The sequence below is a fragment of the Sinocyclocheilus anshuiensis genome, unplaced genomic scaffold (genome assembly GCF_001515605.1).
Source record: "Sinocyclocheilus anshuiensis isolate Anshui unplaced genomic scaffold, SAMN03320099.WGS_v1.1 scaffold451, whole genome shotgun sequence".
Classification (NCBI taxonomy): domain Eukaryota; kingdom Metazoa; phylum Chordata; class Actinopteri; order Cypriniformes; family Cyprinidae; genus Sinocyclocheilus; species Sinocyclocheilus anshuiensis.
The window spans coordinates 31,397-49,218 of record NW_015549630.1 but is presented as its reverse complement, the minus strand read 5'-3'; the positions used below and the strand labels follow the sequence as shown (position 1 = coordinate 49,218).

The window sequence follows — 17,822 nt, the reverse complement described above, 5'->3', positions numbered from 1 at the left end:
CCCCGCCCCCACTCCTGCACTTCAGATCAGTGAAGATGTGTATCAGGTCTTCAAAAAAAAACAAGAGAAGAAAGGCACCAGGCCCAGACGGTGTCGCACCAGCCTGTCTGAAAACCTGCACTGACCAGCTGGCCCCCATCTTCTCACAGATCTTCAACAGATCACTGGAGCTGTGCAAAGTCCCTGCCTGCTTCAAACGCTCCACCATCATCCCCGTCCCAAAGAAACCCAAGATAACAGGACTTAATTACTACAGACCTGTGGCTCTAACGTCGTTTGAAAGACTGGTACTGACCCACCTGAAGGACATCACTGGACCCTTACTGGACCCCCTGTAGTTTGCTTACTGAGCAAACAGGTCTGTGGATGATGCAGTCAACATGGGACTGCACTTCATCCTGCAGCATCTGGACAAATCAGGGACTTATGTGAGGATCCTGTTTGTGGACTTTAGTTTGGCCTACAACACCATTATTCCAACACTCCTCCAGAACAAACTAACCCAGCTCTCTGTCCCTATCTCTATCTGTCAGTGGATCACCAGCTTTCTGACAGATAGGCAACAGCTAGTGAGACTGGGGAAATTCATGTCAAACAGCCGCACGCACCATCAGCACTGGAGCCCCTCAGGGTTATGTCCTCTCCTCACTGCTCTTCTCCTTCTACACAAATGACTGCACCTCTAAAGACCCCTATGTCAAGCTTCTGAAGTTCGCAGAAGACACCACACTTATCGGCTTCATTCAAGATGGTGACGAGTCTGCTTACAGACAAGAGGTTGAACAGCTGGCTGTCTGGTGCCGTCTTAACAACCTGGAGCTCAACACGCTCAAAACAGTGGAGATGATCGTGGACTTCAGGAGAAACCCCCCTGCACTCCCCCCACTCACCATCATGGACAGCACTGTAACAACAGTGGAGTCATTCAGATTCCTGGGCACCACCATCTCCCAGGACCTGAAGTGGGACACTCGCATCGACTTCATTGTTAAAAAAAGCTATCATCGAGTTCTGTGCACTTCAATAACTGTCTGGTTTGGCTCAGCTACAAAATCAGACATCAGAAGACTACAGAGAACGGTTCGGACTTCTGATAGGATTATTGGTGCGCCCCTGCCCCCCCTTCAAGAACTGTATACATCCAGAATGAGGAAAAGGGCTCAGAAAATCACTCTGGATCCCTCACATCCAAGCCATCCCCTTTTTGAACTTTTGCCATCTGGCCGGCGCTACAGAGCACCAAATACCAGGACAGCCAGGCACAAGAACAATTTCTTCTCCCAGACAATCTACCTCATGAACAGTTACATGTTCCCCATTGTGCAATAAAAATATGTGCAATAACCTTATATTTATTACCACCCCACATCCTAGTACATCCCCACATCTTATTCTATTCGATTCCTATTCTACTCTATCTATAGCACAATTTATTTTTCCATTTACATGTGTATTTTTTTATTCTCATCTTATTTTTTATTGTCTGTGTGTTGTTGTTGTCTCTGTGTACTGGAAGCTTGTGACACTAAAACAAATTCCTTGTATGCACAAGCTTTGCTAGAAAATAAATAAATCACATTTTAAAATATACTAAAATAGAAAAGTTATTTTAATTTGTAAAATATTTAAAAATATTAGTGTTGCTGAAGTTTTGATCCAATAAATGCAGCCTTAGTGAGGAGAAGAGACTTGAAAAATCCTTAACGACCCCAAATTTTTGAAAAGTAGTGTACATAAATGCAAGTCAGAGAGTATTACGTCCATGACTTTGAAAAACCAACCTGCAGATTGAGATTAGAAGTCAACAGCATAGGAGGAACAAAGCCGTTGATCACAATGTCCACTAGCAGAGCCCCTTCCGCATCCAGACCTCTGGCCACATGAGTCAGCTTTAAGACCTCTCCTGTCATTCCAAGGCAGAAGACACATTCAATTGATAGAATCCAAAATGAAGTCCTCTCAGCAACAGAAAATGTGTTTTTGTCCCATTTACAACAACAGATATGTTAATTAGGCTCTTCAAAGTGGCATGTATGGAAAGCTGTAACCTGTGTCAAACTCCAGCTGAGATTCCTGTCTGAACTGCCCTTGAGTGAGAGAGAAGCCATTTTGGGTTTCCGGTGATTGATATACAGTTGTCCAGTAAATTGGGGCAAATACTGACACAAGAACTCGCAACAAAGGACCTGTAATGCAGGAAGGTTTCAAATAATAGATTCAAAATAAAACAGCAGGGTCTTATTGTCAGAGAAAGAACATTGGCAGTTTAAATGTGTTGTCTGGTACTTCTTGATGTCTGTTTGAAAGCACACTTGTCAAATGACAAGTACAATAGAAATTATTTTTTTTCATGTTATCAAGGACCAGTTTCTCCTGTTCTTGTCAGCTGTAAGTCAACATAGCTTTAATTGAGCATTACTGATTGTCTAAGTTCACTCTGGCATATGGCCAAACCACACTGTAAATACACTCACCGACACTTGGAGGAATGTTTTCTACATGGGCATCCAGCGTGCTGGTGCCATCCGCTTCATTCTCTGTGATATTGGCTTCCAGATAGGCCACTCCAAACTCCTTCTCATTAATCATGCCTATCAGACTGCCCCGTGCACGCCGCGGAGACTCGCCTACACAACAGAGAAGAAAGACAGTGTGTAAGGGTTCTTGTAGTCTGTAACATCACAGACAGTCTGAGGCACATTTTACACTAAAATGGCAAGTTTTTTGGTCTGCTAAAGTTACGAGGAGTAATGGCATATGTTACAATGAGTGCTTTTGAATATTATTCGATTCTGGCAACAATGGTATCATAAACCACATTTCTGTCATGACAACTCTCGGAGGGATTGGCATGGTAATAATGTACATGACAATGTTAATGTATTTGGTCTTGGCGGAATAGATCTGTTACTCTGCTGCTGCTGCTGCGGCAGAGCAAGTACCGAGACTTGCTACTGCCAATACATCCACAACATGCTGCTGTGAGCATGTAAGAAATATAGCTGCTGCAAATATAACATACATGAAATAACCCCCATATAGGCCTAGCGTACATGAATCACCTCGTAGCAGATCTATACAGGTGGAGCTGGGGAAGGTTTCTGAAGCAAGCTGCAACTGCAAGCACTAATCATATATTTGAATGTTGAGCAGCGAGAACTCTGCCAGAACTCTGTATTAATATCTCATAACACAAGTGATGACTGGAGATGCATTTGTTATTACCAGTTGGAAATTGTAATGCGTCTCGGCTGACCACTTGTAAACCATATAAAAAACCTTAATACCAGGTGGAAATGGGATCTAGAAACATTAATTTTCTTCAATAGATTGCTGTAGAAGTTGGCATTACGCTGGTTTCCTCAACAAAAACCCAAAAGCATATTGCAGAAAAGAAGCTCTGTGACCAACAAAAGTTTGTTTCTCAGGCTTCTTGTTTGTCATGATAATCTTCACAAATGAACATGTAGGGGGGCTTTGATACCCTCGTGAAGCCAAACACTCAGGAACTCTCGCAATGCAAATGTCATGCCACAAAACAATAAACTCTCTAATCAGATAGGAAGATCTGAAAGAAAGATCATTTGACCCTTCACCCATCCTTCCCCCCTGGGCACATGGTCCAGGTCACTAAAGGTTGACAGAGAAATGCCAAGAACTCAAGTTGCTATGCTCATATAAAACATTTATTATATCTTCAAAATTCATGATCGTAAACTCTTCATGTTTCGTATCAACTTTACAGTCTCAGTGCGATTGGAAATGTGATCTCAGTCCCATATCAGTAGAACAGACCAAAAATCTCTAAAATCTGAGAAAAATTCTGTTCTTCTGGTATGGGTTGCGCCCCTGATAAGGTCTTTGCCAGATGTTGTTTATTCAACCCCAGGTTAGATATGGCTTTCAGGTCATTTCATGTCCCAGCAAAAGGTCCTGTGAAGCTTTTATTATGCTAAATTTAGGATTGTTTTGTTTTGATTTGAGTATTTAAAGAGGATTAGTGAAACATTCAGGGAAGCATCTGTAAACAGAACTTCCCACACGATTGTCGTGTGTCTCTCTATTTGCCAGGTATGCTGACTCTTTGAAATTATTTTAGTGTTACTTTCTTATTCTAGGTTTGTGTGTCATGCTGATCAGTTGTGTAACCGAATTTTAATACATTTCCTGTAATTGATGTATTCTCATTGTGGATTGATTGAATGAACTCTTTTTGATTATTGTTTGATGATGCCTGGCAAAAATAAATGTTAATTTTGATTTATTCTGGGTTTTCTAGAAATCATTTTTTCAAGTAGATTGTGTAGTCTAGCATTTCCGCAAATCTGCGTCCAGGACAAATCATACTTAAGTACCAATGAGCGGGGCAGAGGGCTCTCCATTAGGGATCTTCTGATTTCTGTTTGTCACTGGCTTAACAAGTTACAGCTTTCGTGATTATGGAGAAATTATTACACTTTTTGTTATGTACTAGCATGGTGCAGCTTACTTAAAGGTATTTAATCACACCGTATCCTCTGAGTAAGACCAGAACTGGCGAGTTTGTGTCCGTGGGTTCACAAATGGCGCTTTTCCACTGCGTGGAACGACTCGGCTCGGCACGGTTCGCGTTTCCACTGCAGTTCAGTACCGCTTTAGAGGGGGAGGGATAATTCACATGTCGTTATAATTGCGCCGCCTCTACTACCACGACTCCTAAAAAAAACTTTTTCATTCCGCGTCGCCCCGTCAAGCTCTCGCTGGATCCGTTCCTCTGCTATCAACGAGAGGAACGTCTGTTCTTCCGCAACGGACAACAAAACTTTTTGGTTGTTAAAAAAAGGTGCGCTCGTTCAAAACAGTTGCGTTCGATCCTTCGCTGGCTGTGCTGATTTAAATCTAGCGGTTCTTTTGTGTTTGTGTCGCAAGTTCAGTGACGCAGGTAGTGTCGATTCTCTCCGGCCAATCCATGATCAGGTTTACACGTCACGTTTTGGTAACGGTACAGTTCACTTGGAACCCCAACCGAGGTGGTACTAAAAAAAAGTACCAGGTACCAGGTACTGTACCCAGTGGAAAACCCCCAAAAAGTGAACCGTACCGAGCCGTACCATGCAGTGAAAAAGTGCCATAAATGGCAGAGTGAATTTCTGAGCGATGTTAGGTCCTTAATGAATGAATAATTGAAAGTATAGAATCTCCAGAATAATCAAATATCTAAATCATAGTCGTTAGTTGTGATCAGCTTTTAAATTGCATTAAAGAATTACCAACAATTGGAGTCAGATTAAATTATTCATGGAGTCAGAATTTTGATTGGAAACCAAATTTTAATGATTTAAGATAATTTCTCGCAGAAGCGCCGTGTAAGACATACACGCAGAAAACCTTCGACCAGGCTGCTGGATTCTGCTTTTTGGGCCGGCGGGTGGATCCTTACAAACACAACATATGAATTTTGACGTCTAAATACAATCGGCAGAAGCAAAAAGCTATACGTAGGAGCATGAATATAAAACAACAAGGCTGTGAAAGTGGACTAGTGAGTTTCCTGTGATGACAACCTCTGTCTCATTTATCCGCCTTTTAACTGTCACCGTCCCGTATACGTTTACTTCACTATAGTACAATTAAATCCTAATATAATCATGACAAACTATATATCATTGGAAAGGTCTAAGACTCCTAAATAGATATTTTGCCATTTTATTTTGTTACAAATTATGTAGGAACAATAATAGATTAATTTATTACAAGAGTGCACCAAGAGTCTGTGACAAATCTACATCATAACAGGAGTTCTAACCTTTGTCACAAAAAGTCTTTATTTCGTTGCCATTTTCCCTATCTCATGTTTTAGTAATCATCATAAGTTATATACAATTTGAAAGCTTAAAATCTCAAAATTTATCCTGTGAAAACCATTTTGAAATCGGACATTGCATTACCATAGAAATGGTATTTCAAAATCTTTTAGCGGTCTCCTCCCCCTTAGCGGGGGTGTCGTCTTTTAGAATCAAAACTTTTTATAATCTTGACAAAATACATATCGTTGGAAAGGTCTGAGTCTCAAGATTCCATATTTTGTGATAGATATAATATTGAGAGAGAAATTGATAGATTTGTGACAAAAAAATGCATAACATTTTTTTTTTATGGAGTTTGGGTGTCACCCGGTGGCTTTTTTTGGAATAACGCCTAAACAAAATTGCATATGAACCTCAATCGGTGGCTTTTTTTGGTATAACGCCTAAAAATTGCATATGAATCTTAATTTTTTTTTATATTAACTTCAAATTTGGAACACAACTTATGTAGACATATGGCTTTAATTTTATAGCAATTTTGTATTTGAACTTTTTTTAAAATATTTATTTTATATAAAATACCAAATGCAGCTAAAAAAGCTTAATGCCATTTATTATTCAGAGGTCACAAAAATATGTAGAAAGAAGTGCAAAAGTGCAAGTGCAGAACGTTTTTGGGTATTAACCCTTCCTCAGTGCCATGTCTACATATTTTCTACATATTTCTACATACATGTTCTACATATTTTTGTGACCTCTGAATAATAAATGGCATTAAGCTTTTTTAGCTGCATTTGGAGGAGTGCGGATCTCTTTCATCTTTGTATCTTTGTATATTTTGGATCTACGCACCATATGTTTTTGTTTACTGGATTTTTGGACGCTACTGCCTTTTTTGTGGAATATAAAATAAAATAAAAATAGTACAATACATTTTCTTTACAGTAAATTTAAACTTCTATCACTTTTTAATACTTTCATTTTATTAAATGTTTTCACTTCTGTAATAATCTGCTAATTGTCTTCTTTAAAAAGAGACCAACCTTAGGTCTGTATTCAAAAGCGTTCATGAATTATAATAATTTAAGTTTGGATAGTGCACTTTCTCGTGAATTTTCAAAAATGGAGATGACAGTTAAGGGGTTAAAGGTGCAGTAGGAGATCTTGGAAAATGCTAACTGTAGCCTGATAGCACTGAAAGCGAACGTCCCACCCTCCCTGCAATCGCCGTCCAAAGCCACGCCCCCTGGACGCATATACGCTCACAGACCAGAATACCAGAGACAGCATTATTACAATAGGCTACATCAACGGTTCCCAATTCCAGTCCCCCCACTGCACATTTCATATGTATCTCTTATCATGTGCGACGTTTGTTCTATTCGACCGTAAGTGCTCTGCGAAGTGGACATCACCGGATATTCCGCCATCCAGTTCGAAGCGAGCGTATATGTTCCATACAAAGGGCATTAAAGTGTGCGAGACATAAATTTAAATAGTATTTATTTACGGAGGTATATTATGTCACTTCTCTAGTAAGTTTAGTCTGTGTGAAGATGCTGCGCAGCGCAAATCCGTGAATGAATGTTCCGAAGTGAAGTAAACTTCAACAATTTCCACTGCTCAGGGAGTAGGGAGCAATGAACACTGTGTAGGGATCATATCAATCGGAACACAGTTCATGCATGTAGCTCACTTCTAATGAGCTGGTTATCTGAATCGGGTGTGTTAACTAAGCGAGACATGCAAAATGGACTGGAATTGAGAACCGCTGGGCTACATCTTGTGTCATTTACCGGTGAGAAAACTTTAAAAGTACTACAATACCAGGAAGGAAGATCGGGTTGTTGATGTTTGTCTGCCATTCTCGCTCTGCCTGCACAGCGTGTGTGAAGGCGCTGATGACGTATCCTGTCTGTGCAAACCGGGTGCGCAGAGGTATGCTAATACATACGTTGACAGGCAGGTAGGAAAGCCAATTAAAACGCTCGGACCGAGCGTTTTGATTGGACGAACATTTCTTGGTCCTACGCCTTCCACAGAATATATAAATACATTTAGACCACTTAACTTAATGATTGCTATCAGGATGTGAAGAGTCTTTCAATCAGCACAACAAAAAATGTTTCTGAAGACAATCACCTATTGCACCTTTAAGTAAAAGCCTTAATAAAATCACAAATGAGTATAACGGATATATTTTATGTCATAGAATAAAACTTTAAAATATCTTGATCTTGTGTTAAACACAGACGTTATTTCACGCTTTTAACCAAAAGTCCATTCAAAAAATCCATTAACACTGGAACAATGGAGATGGACATGCTAAAAGGCTAACTTGTTTCTGGATTTTGGCCTACAAAAATACATTATCCCTACAGTTCTCTAATTAGGATTTTAAACTATATTGTTTCTTTCAATAAACACAGATGCACCTGGACACAAAGAGGCCTGACATTTCCTGGAATCCACGTTTGGACCCTCGCACGATGGCCCACCGTTGGCTGGAGGTGGGTTGTTACAGAATCTGATTCGCTCCTGGATGCCTTGCCCACAGGTGGCACTGCACGGGCCCCACTCCTCCCAGTTTGAGTAGCCCCCTGGAACTGCAATAACAGTACAGAATGTGAAATTACTTTAAATGCTAATCTAAAATATACAGATGAACATGGCTCTAATAAAATAATTTACCTTGTACTTTCAGAGATATTGTTCTTTCCGCAGCGCCCGCCTCACTTTCAGCAACACATCTGTACTCCCCTGAATCTCCGATCTGGAAAACACACACATTTACCTCTCACACGTTTCTTTCATTAGAATGTGCAGTGGTGAGCTGGTCAAATAGCCTTTGACACCTTGAAAAGCCTTTAAAATCTTATTCAATCATTTTAGCGTTGCACCAAAATACTAAATAATGTAGTCATTATTCACACAAATAAGGACTGGTTACCGTGGCACTATACAAAGCCAGAGAGCCATTGCGGAGGGGATGAAACCGCAGAGAGCCAAGTATCGGCCGGCCATCTTTGTGCCACCGCAAGGAAGGGACAGGGTCCCCGCTGACAGCGCAGTCCAGCATGGCAGCTTTACCCTGAACTACAGTCTTAGTTGTGTGGGCTTCCCCTCTCAGCATGGGAGGTTCTGTAAAGACAGAGTGTATGCTTAACAGTAGCTAGCTATTTCAATTAGAAAAAAGTTAATTTAACATATTGAATTATACAGTCACAAGGGATCATCTAGAACAGTGTTTTTCAGCCTTTTTGACTTTGAAGAACCCAATATGTAAGCCAATAGGTTTCCGATGGTACATCTTCTGATAAACTAGGGCATAAACTAGGGCTGTCTGTGGATTAAAATAAGCAACTAAAATAATTATAATTAAAATAAAAAGTTTTAGAATTTCAGAAGTTCTAACAGCTAAATATTCTTTAGGGTTTACATAGTTTTTCCAGTTGTTTGTGATTTACAGAACAAGGATTTCTACCCATTTCTACCCAGTACAATATTTTAGAACTTGGCATAACTACAACATGTTGTTGGTGTTTTAAGGTTTTATTTATTTAATGACTATTCTAGGTCTAAATTTAGGCTACCTCATATATCCAAGTTTTCCAACACTGTGGGAACCCCGGTTCTTCAATGAAATAAAAATGTTGAGGGAGTGAATTAAAACAAAACATATCTTAATGTTTATTTTGGTCTTATTTTAAATAATTTAAGACTTTTTGTGCCCCCCTTGGAAGACTGCTGAGGTTGAGAAACACTGATCTAGAAGCATTCAAACACTACTACTTATATTTTCCACTTTTGAAAATTTGTTTTGAATACAACTGAATACAATTGTTGAATACAATTTAAAAAAATGAATAAATGCATACCTCTGACACGCACAAACGAAAGAGCCCTTATGGATCCTACAGTGTTCTCTGCAATGCAGACGTAGGTGCCACCATCACTTACAGTGGCACTGTCAATAATCACTGAACTTCTGCCAGATCCATCAACACTTGCACCTGTGGGCAAAAATGAGAGAATTCTTGTTATGCTGGAAAAAAGGTATCGAAGGAAAGACGATAAACTCCTCTCATACCTGTATAGCGCCTGTTGTTGGCAGTCCAGGTTATGGTGGGGGGTGGAGTACCCTGAGCATGGCAGGACAGGGTGAGACTTTGGCCTTTATTCAACGTCACATCACCAGGTAACTCTTTAAAAGCAGGTCTCATGTTGACAGACAGGCGAATGTCCCGTCGAGCTGTTCCAGCAGTGTTGGTGGCTACACATGTGAACAGACCCGCATCACCAGGCTGCAAAAATACATAAAGTAACATCATGACTTTATATGAAGGGTATTTTAAATGGGCATTCTGGTCATTTATATCCAATAAAATGCATATTACTGACCTCAGCCCTTTCGATAATCAGTTCGCCTGACCTCAGCAGAGTGAATTTGCCCGGGAGGGTTGGCACAGGGACTCCCCGTTTCTCCCAGCTCACCCTGGGCTCTGGAAGACCCTGTGCTGCACATGGCAGAAGTGCTTGAAATCCCTGGATGACGGACATCTCTGACTGACCAACATAAATCTGTGGTGGGGCTAAGAGGAGAGGCATATAAAGATATTAATGAATAAAATGTATATTAATGTCTTTCATTAATAGTCATTAATAGGTTTAAAATGCTTAAGACCACAGTTTGATAAATGTAATGTAATGCTAAATATATGTAAGCATATTTTTTATTTTACATGAGCAATATCACATGAGTAGCAATGTGATATGTCTGCATATCGGCATGCATGGCTGCGGCACAGGCAACTACATTCTCACCTAAAAAAAACTCTTAAAACTACATTCCATGACACTCTCTGTGAGAAATACTGCAAACAGAGTGATATAAACAGTTAAACGGTTGGAGTTCTGTTATTACTAGAATATCACACTCCTGGAAAAGGCTCTTAGCCAATCATGTTCGAGGACCAGAAAGATCTATTGTATAAATAATTATAAAATATAAAAATACAAAAATTATTTAAATCTATTACGTTGTAAAAATTTTTTCTTCATCAGTTATTTTATCATATTGTCAGTAAAAAAAATGGAAACATTTAAAACAAGATACATATATCTGTTTAAAGACTTATTTTAAAATGATATATAATATACATTTAATAATAATTCATTTTAAGACTTATTATATATTTTATTATAATAAAATACATTTTAAAGTTGTTGTATAATAATAATGTTAAGACAGTGTTGCTTTCACCACCCTGAATTCTTTTTAAGCATAAACATCAATATATTTTCTTACATTCATGCCAAATTATAATTTTTAAATATGGGGGTTTAGGATAGGATGTTTAGATATTTTAATGGAAAATAAGACAAAAATACAGAACAATTACATAATTTTTTGTAGGGTGTGGCTTTTCAGAATACTTAATGTTTCAAAGCAGTTAAGATTTATTATTTATTGCATTTTTGTGTATTAGTAAATATTTATTATTAATATGTTCTAATAATTAAGGCTTATTATATATTATATTACAATAGCATAGACTTCAATGTTGTATAATCAATAATGTTAATACTTCTTGTTTTCACCACATTGACAAAATGTCTGTTTTTCTTGTTTTAAGTATATATCGTTGTTAAAGTTAATTATTTAAAAAATAATAATTTGCCAGTGTGGGGAGGGGGACCTTATAACTTAAAGGGGTCATCGGATGCAAAATTCACTTTTACATGTTGTTTGAACTGAAATGTGTGTTGGCAGTGTGTGTACACAACCAGCCTATAATGATAAAAATCCACCCAGTGGTTTATTTAAAATCTCGATAAATTCAAACCCCTTTCTCAAATCAAGCAGTTCTCAGATTCCTGCCAGTGTGACGTCATACAGGGCAAGGCCACTCCCCCGATAGTTGATTGACACTGGCGTCTTACCTTAGACCCGTCCTGAGTGAGCTGTCAACAGTCTGCCATTGTTTCGACGCTGGAGCAGGTGTAGACAACAATGTCTCCTAAGCGATCGAGGTGTTTTGTTGTTGGATGTAATGATGAACATAGCAGTTGTCATTTACTCCAGACATCTGAGCCGCTGAAGACGTAGTGGATTACTTTTGTTTTTGAAGGGAATGCACCCCCGATCTACCTAAATGTGTCTATGTTCGTGCAAATAATTTGTGATCCAGCTTCACCTCCAGAAGAAGTGTGTAAGTTTTTTAATGAATTTTGCAAATCATCTTTCCTAATAATGTGCTAGTTAGCAAGTTTCACGATGAATGCGGCTAAAGTTTAGTCTCTCAGAGAACTGCGCATCACCCCGCGAAAGAGAGGGGTGGGGTGAGCAGAGCTCATTAGCATTTAAAGGGAAATGTACCAAAACGGCTTGCTGTAAACATAGCTGTTTTCGACAGGTTAAAAGGGTGTTGTTTTACACTACCATTGAGAAATTGTAGCCAAAGTATGTTATAGACTTTTCATTAAGACCCTAAAGAATCATATCAACTTGTGGAAAATGGGCATCCGATGACCCCTTTAAACAATGATTCTCTTGGTATTATCTGGAACTCACTTTGCAGAATTACTCTGATGTCATGGCTGGCTCTACCAGCGTTGTTTCGGGCTGAGCAGGTGTAGATTCCTGCATCGCTGCGTTGAGTGGCAGTGATGTGCAGTGTGCCGTTAGAGAACAGTCTCAGGTGTGTGCCCTCCACAACAGGCCTACGCTCCCTGTGCCACGTCACTTCTGGCTTTGGCTGACCGTCCGCGGTACACTCCAGACTGACCGGCTGGCCAAGAACTGCTGTGTACTCCAGACGAGGCACAGACAACACCGGAGGAACTGTCACCGAAACAGTGAGATGAATATGCAACTGAACCTTTAGTTTGAGATACTGTATAGGCAGACTTCCTCATATAAACATGCCGTACCTTGTAAAATGAGGTTGGTTCTTCCCATAGCTGTTCCTGCTTCATTCTGTGCTAAACACTGGTATGTTCCAGCATCTCCAAGAGTGACCCGTGAAAACTTCAAAGCTCCATTGGGGAGCACTGTCAGTCTATGACCTAAAAATATTCACAGCCATAGTACATACTGTATGCTAGATCTTTTATCAGAAAGTCTTCTAATATAAGCACTTGTGTCACACACAGTCATATTATTAATATTTCCTGTTTTATCATTTAAACTGGTAACTAATCCAACTACAGGTAAGCTTCAACCAAACCAACCTGTCGCCACAGGAACACCTTCTCGCTGCCATGTAATGGTGGGTCTTGGGAATCCTTGTACTTCACAGGGTAGAACCACTGAGTGATGTAACACCACCTGGACTTCTTCTGCCATGGGTCTGATCTCTGGGGGCTCTAAGAACCCAAACCAAACCATGTATTTTATTTACTGCATATACTAAATGTGCTTATTATTCATAAGATGATTTCAAGCAACATAATATCACTATTACGTCTGTATCTTACCCTGTACAGTAAGAGTAACGTGTTTGTAAGCCACTCCAACAGAATTGCGGGCAGAGCAGGTATATTTGCCAGCATGACTAGGTGTTGCAGCCAAGATCTCCAGTGCACCTACAACACAATGAAACAACTACAGTTAAATCATCTGCTACAGCATAGGTTTAGGAATATCAGTAATAGCTGAAGCGTGTAGCTTATGGTGGAAGTTTGTCTCAGATTCACCTGTGGGCAGTACACGGTAACTGCCCCCTCGAGCGCCCAGCTGCATCCAGTTCTTGTTCCAGCTGATGACAGGCTCTGGACGGCCCGTGGCATGACATGGCAACACGACAGGGGACATTTTAACAGCTGTAACACTGCTGACATCATCTTTAATGAGAGGAGGAACTGAAAAAAAACAGTATGAAAATAATTCATGAATATGCACAGACAGTACGAGTTCACAATATGCTACAGTACATGTACAGTTACACCCAAAAACATTTGGACACTTTACCTTTCATTATAATAAATGCCACTTTTTTGCTATTTTATTACATAAACGAAAAGACATTTGTAAATGTGGCAGAAGTCTCCAAACAGTTTTGGGCTATAGTATATGAGTGTGAATATGTATTTTATATTTCTTATTATACACAAATCTGTTACACAGTACCTTGCAGAATGACCTCTATGACCCTTCGCTCTTCTCCAACCTCACTGGTCACTGTGCACTCAAAGTAGCCCTCATCCTCAACAGATGGTGAGGAAATGATCAGAGAGCCAGAAGACATTAACCTTCAAAATAAAAACATTTAGTCAAAATACTGATCTTAAAAATTACACCAGTATATATTACATATTACATTATTATAAATAAATTGTCATTAACTAAATTAAATCTGTATGTCAGCAAATAAATTAAATATGAAATAAAAATAATATTATACATTAAAACAAATCTACCAAAAAAAATAAAATACAATATATATTTTTTTTTATCATTTCAAATATCGCTTCAAACCTGTAAGCGCCAGACTGAAGATCTACATTGAGGGGTGAGCCATTCCTTTTCCAGCTCACCTGAGGAGCAGGTATGCCAGTGCTCTCACAACTCAACACTGCTCTCTGACCTGTGACCACTGTCACATTAAAGGGGCCAGGGCTGATCGAGGGCCCAACTGAAAGGATAAATGAGGATAGAAAAGAAAGAATTAGCCTGGCAACCAGTCTGAACTCTTTTAAGAGGTTGGTGAAAATGCCGAAAAGTGTTCTGCAGTACCGTAGACTTTAAGGTCCATGCCGCGATGGTCTGATCCTGCCTGATTTGATACACTGCAGTAGTAACGCCCGGCGTCGGACAGCTGTACTGACGCAATGCGCAAAGAGCCTTCTGATAGCAAGGTGAATCTTTGAGCAGGCAGAGATTGAATTTAGTTGGTGGCACTTTGATATCCAATAAATTCAGGACAGGATTAAAGCGGCTTTTTACTTGATTGCTTGAGGTTCAAACTTACCTGCCATGGTGAAGTGGGACTGGACCGCCATCTTTCCTCCACAGGACAGATGAGGAAGGCCCTCCCTCCACCTCACATGGCAACACTGCATCCTGATTGACATGTGCTACGATCAGTGAGCTGCCCTCTCTGATGACCGGCGGCACTAAGTGAACATAATCAATAAACTGTTTATTTCCTTTGAACCAAAGACTGACTAATTGAGAATTAACAACATCATGTTTAGCATTAAATGACCAGTTCACCCAAAAATGAAAAAAAACAAAAACATAATTTGGTCATAATTTGCTCACCATCATGTTGTTCCAAATGTGTAGGACTGACTTTCTTTTGTGGAACATAAAAAAAGAGATGTTTTGCTTTGCAGGACTCTTTTCCATACAGTGAAAACATAAGAATTTGAAATATAATCTGTCATTACCATTCATGTAAGTTCAAACATTTGGGGGTCAATATGAATTTTAATACTTTTTTTGGTTAGACTTTATTTTAAGGTGTCCTTGTTACAGTGTAGTTATACATTTAAGTACTGAGTAATATTAATTACCAACTTACTATATGGTTAGGGTTAGGATTAGGGTTTGGCTTAGGGTTACTTGTATGTAATTATGCATAATTAATAGTTATTATAATAGTAAGTACATGTAACATGTAAAAAAAGTACACCCTAAAATAACGTGTTACCCTTTTTTCAGCAAGGATCTATTAAATTGATCAAAAGTGACAGCAATGCTGTTTTTTGAACTTGCTATTCATCAAAGAATCCTGTAATTGTATCACAGTTTCTATAAAAAATATTAAGCAGCTAAATGTTTTCAGCATTGATAATGATTAGAAATATTTCTTGAGCATCAAATCATCAAATTAGAATAATTTCCTAATGATTATGTGACTGAAGACTGGAAGTAATGACAATTCTGATTTTCCATCACAAGAATAAATTACATTTTAAAATATATTCAAATGGAAAACTGCTATTTTAAATGGTACAAATATTTTACAATATTTCACATTTTGCTGCATTTTTAATTAAATAAACGCAGTCTTGTTGAGCATAAGAGGCTTCTTTCAAAGACATAAAAAAAAACTTACCAACCCCAAACCTTTGAACAGCAATGTATATGCTTATGTGTATATGGAGTTCCACGCAAGAAAGTCACACAAGTTTGAAACGACATGAGAGTGAGTGACACAAACTTACAGAGAATCTCTACAGTGAAGAACAGACTGGTGCTGCCAGCAATGTTGGTGACCACACAGCTGTACTGTCCACTATCTTGGGTCCGGACATCTTGAATTTCCAAATACTGTCCACCAGCAATGGACTGAATTCGACCTCCCAACTGAGAGAGACAGAAAAGATAGAATAATGTGATTGTGATATGTGATTGTAAAGTTACAAATACATCCAGAAAGTACACTGAGCAACTCGCCTGTAGTTTGACATCATCCTTGTACCACTCAATCTCTGGTGGAGGGTCACTGTTGGTTTGACATTCCAGTGTCAAGTGACCTTTAGCTGGAACCGATACAGTTCTGACGTCATTAGAGCCGAGAAGAGTGGGTGGAACTGAAAGTGATCGGACAAATGATTCACCTGTTATGACTGTGGTCCTTATATGACATTTTTTCAAGTGTTGTCTATTTTACTATATATTTTAAAATGTAATTTATTCCTGTGATGGCAAAGCTGAATTTTCAGCATCAATACTCTAGTCTTCAGTCTCACATGATCCTTCAGAACTGTCAATTTGGTGCTCAAGAAACATTTCTTATTATTATCAATGTTGAAAACAACTGTGCTGCTTGATATTTTTGTGGAAACTGAGATATATATTTTTTCAGGATTCTTTGATGAATAGAAAGTTCAAAATAGCAGCATTTATTTGTAATAGAAATCTTCTGTAACATTATAAAAGTCTTTACTGTCACACATATACTCACGCTGAACGCGCACCCAATGGTTTCTACCATCCTCTCCTGCTGGGCTACTAGCAATACAGGTATACAGACCTGCGTCCTCCACCTATTTCAAAACATACTGGTATAACCACAAAGCCACAAACAAATGTGAACCTATTACAAACAAGCTAAACACCTTCATTTGAATAAGCACCAAATTCAAAGCACCTGAACTTGGTTGATTCTGAGCAGCTGCCCATCTCTCTCTATTACTGCCATGCTGTCCTGTAGTGGACGCCCATCTTTCAGCCAGCTGAGGGTTGGAGGGGGAAGACCGGTCGCGATACACTCCAGCTCCAGCACACTGTCCACTGCAACCAGCTGCTCGTCAGGGGATGAAGAGCCAGAGATCTTGGGGGGCTCTAATATGGAAAAATACATCCTCAGATTTAATACTTATATCAGATACTATGCCTTTATACATCCCTAAGAGTATATACAATATGAAATGGGGAAGTATTGCATTTCCCCAAGAAACTTTACATACTCTACAAAGGTATTGCTCTTACCTGAGAAACTCAGTGTTCTCTCGCAAAACATTTGCATTCTCATGCAAAAGCATTGTGTCCCCCCCAACAAACTTTGCATTCTCTCATAAAAGCACTGATTTCCATTACAAAATGTTTGCGAGCCAATGCAAATGTAAAAAAGGGGTTCAGAAACTCAAAAAACCTTGTCTAATTTCTTTAGTTCTCATGTTTACATTGCTTTCAACTGCAAATACCTAGCACGGTCAGGTTGAAAGTCTTGGTACTGCTTCCTGCCTGGTTGCTCGCCACACAGCTGTAGAGGCCTCCATCACTGGGACCCACATCAGAGAGCAGGAAGCGGGTTTCCTGTCCATCCAGCAGAAGATTACGGTGCAGTGAAAGCGGTTGGCCATCCTTCAGCCACGATAGAGTTGGAGGAGGCACACCGCGGGCTTCACAGGTCAGTGTTACAGAAGAGCCCTGGACCACGGCCACCTGCTCAGTCGGCTCTGTGCGCTCAACCGCAGGGGGAGCTGATGAGGGGGACAAACGGCAATGGTTAAAAACCTGCAGGTTTGTTGTTTCTATTTTCATATATTATTTGTTAACTGATTCGTTTTTACATAAATTAA

The 17,822-nt window shown here is 39.4% G+C and overlaps 1 protein-coding gene across 1 annotated transcript in view; it reads right to left on the bottom strand.

Annotated features, from left to right (window-relative positions):
• hmcn2 (hemicentin 2) overlaps positions 1-17,822 on the bottom strand; it is a gene marked incomplete at its 5' end in the record, with an annotated part of 55,368 nt that overhangs the window by 9,727 nt on the left and 27,819 nt on the right. Inside the window, 23 exons of the mRNA XM_016448585.1 lie at positions 1,782-1,903; positions 2,049-2,186; positions 2,475-2,627; positions 8,222-8,392; positions 8,478-8,559; positions 8,737-8,927; positions 9,665-9,799; positions 9,877-10,090; positions 10,188-10,378; positions 12,361-12,630; positions 12,720-12,854; positions 13,020-13,154; positions 13,266-13,373; positions 13,485-13,649; positions 13,918-14,039; positions 14,266-14,422; positions 14,524-14,651; positions 14,759-14,903; positions 15,960-16,101; positions 16,192-16,328; positions 16,703-16,784; positions 16,889-17,082; positions 17,445-17,723. Coding sequence (XP_016304071.1) covers positions 1,782-1,903; positions 2,049-2,186; positions 2,475-2,627; positions 8,222-8,392; positions 8,478-8,559; positions 8,737-8,927; positions 9,665-9,799; positions 9,877-10,090; positions 10,188-10,378; positions 12,361-12,630; positions 12,720-12,854; positions 13,020-13,154; positions 13,266-13,373; positions 13,485-13,649; positions 13,918-14,039; positions 14,266-14,422; positions 14,524-14,651; positions 14,759-14,903; positions 15,960-16,101; positions 16,192-16,328; positions 16,703-16,784; positions 16,889-17,082; positions 17,445-17,723 — 3,596 coding nt within the window. The remainder of the gene's footprint in view (positions 1-1,781; positions 1,904-2,048; positions 2,187-2,474; positions 2,628-8,221; positions 8,393-8,477; positions 8,560-8,736; positions 8,928-9,664; positions 9,800-9,876; positions 10,091-10,187; positions 10,379-12,360; positions 12,631-12,719; positions 12,855-13,019; positions 13,155-13,265; positions 13,374-13,484; positions 13,650-13,917; positions 14,040-14,265; positions 14,423-14,523; positions 14,652-14,758; positions 14,904-15,959; positions 16,102-16,191; positions 16,329-16,702; positions 16,785-16,888; positions 17,083-17,444; positions 17,724-17,822) is intronic.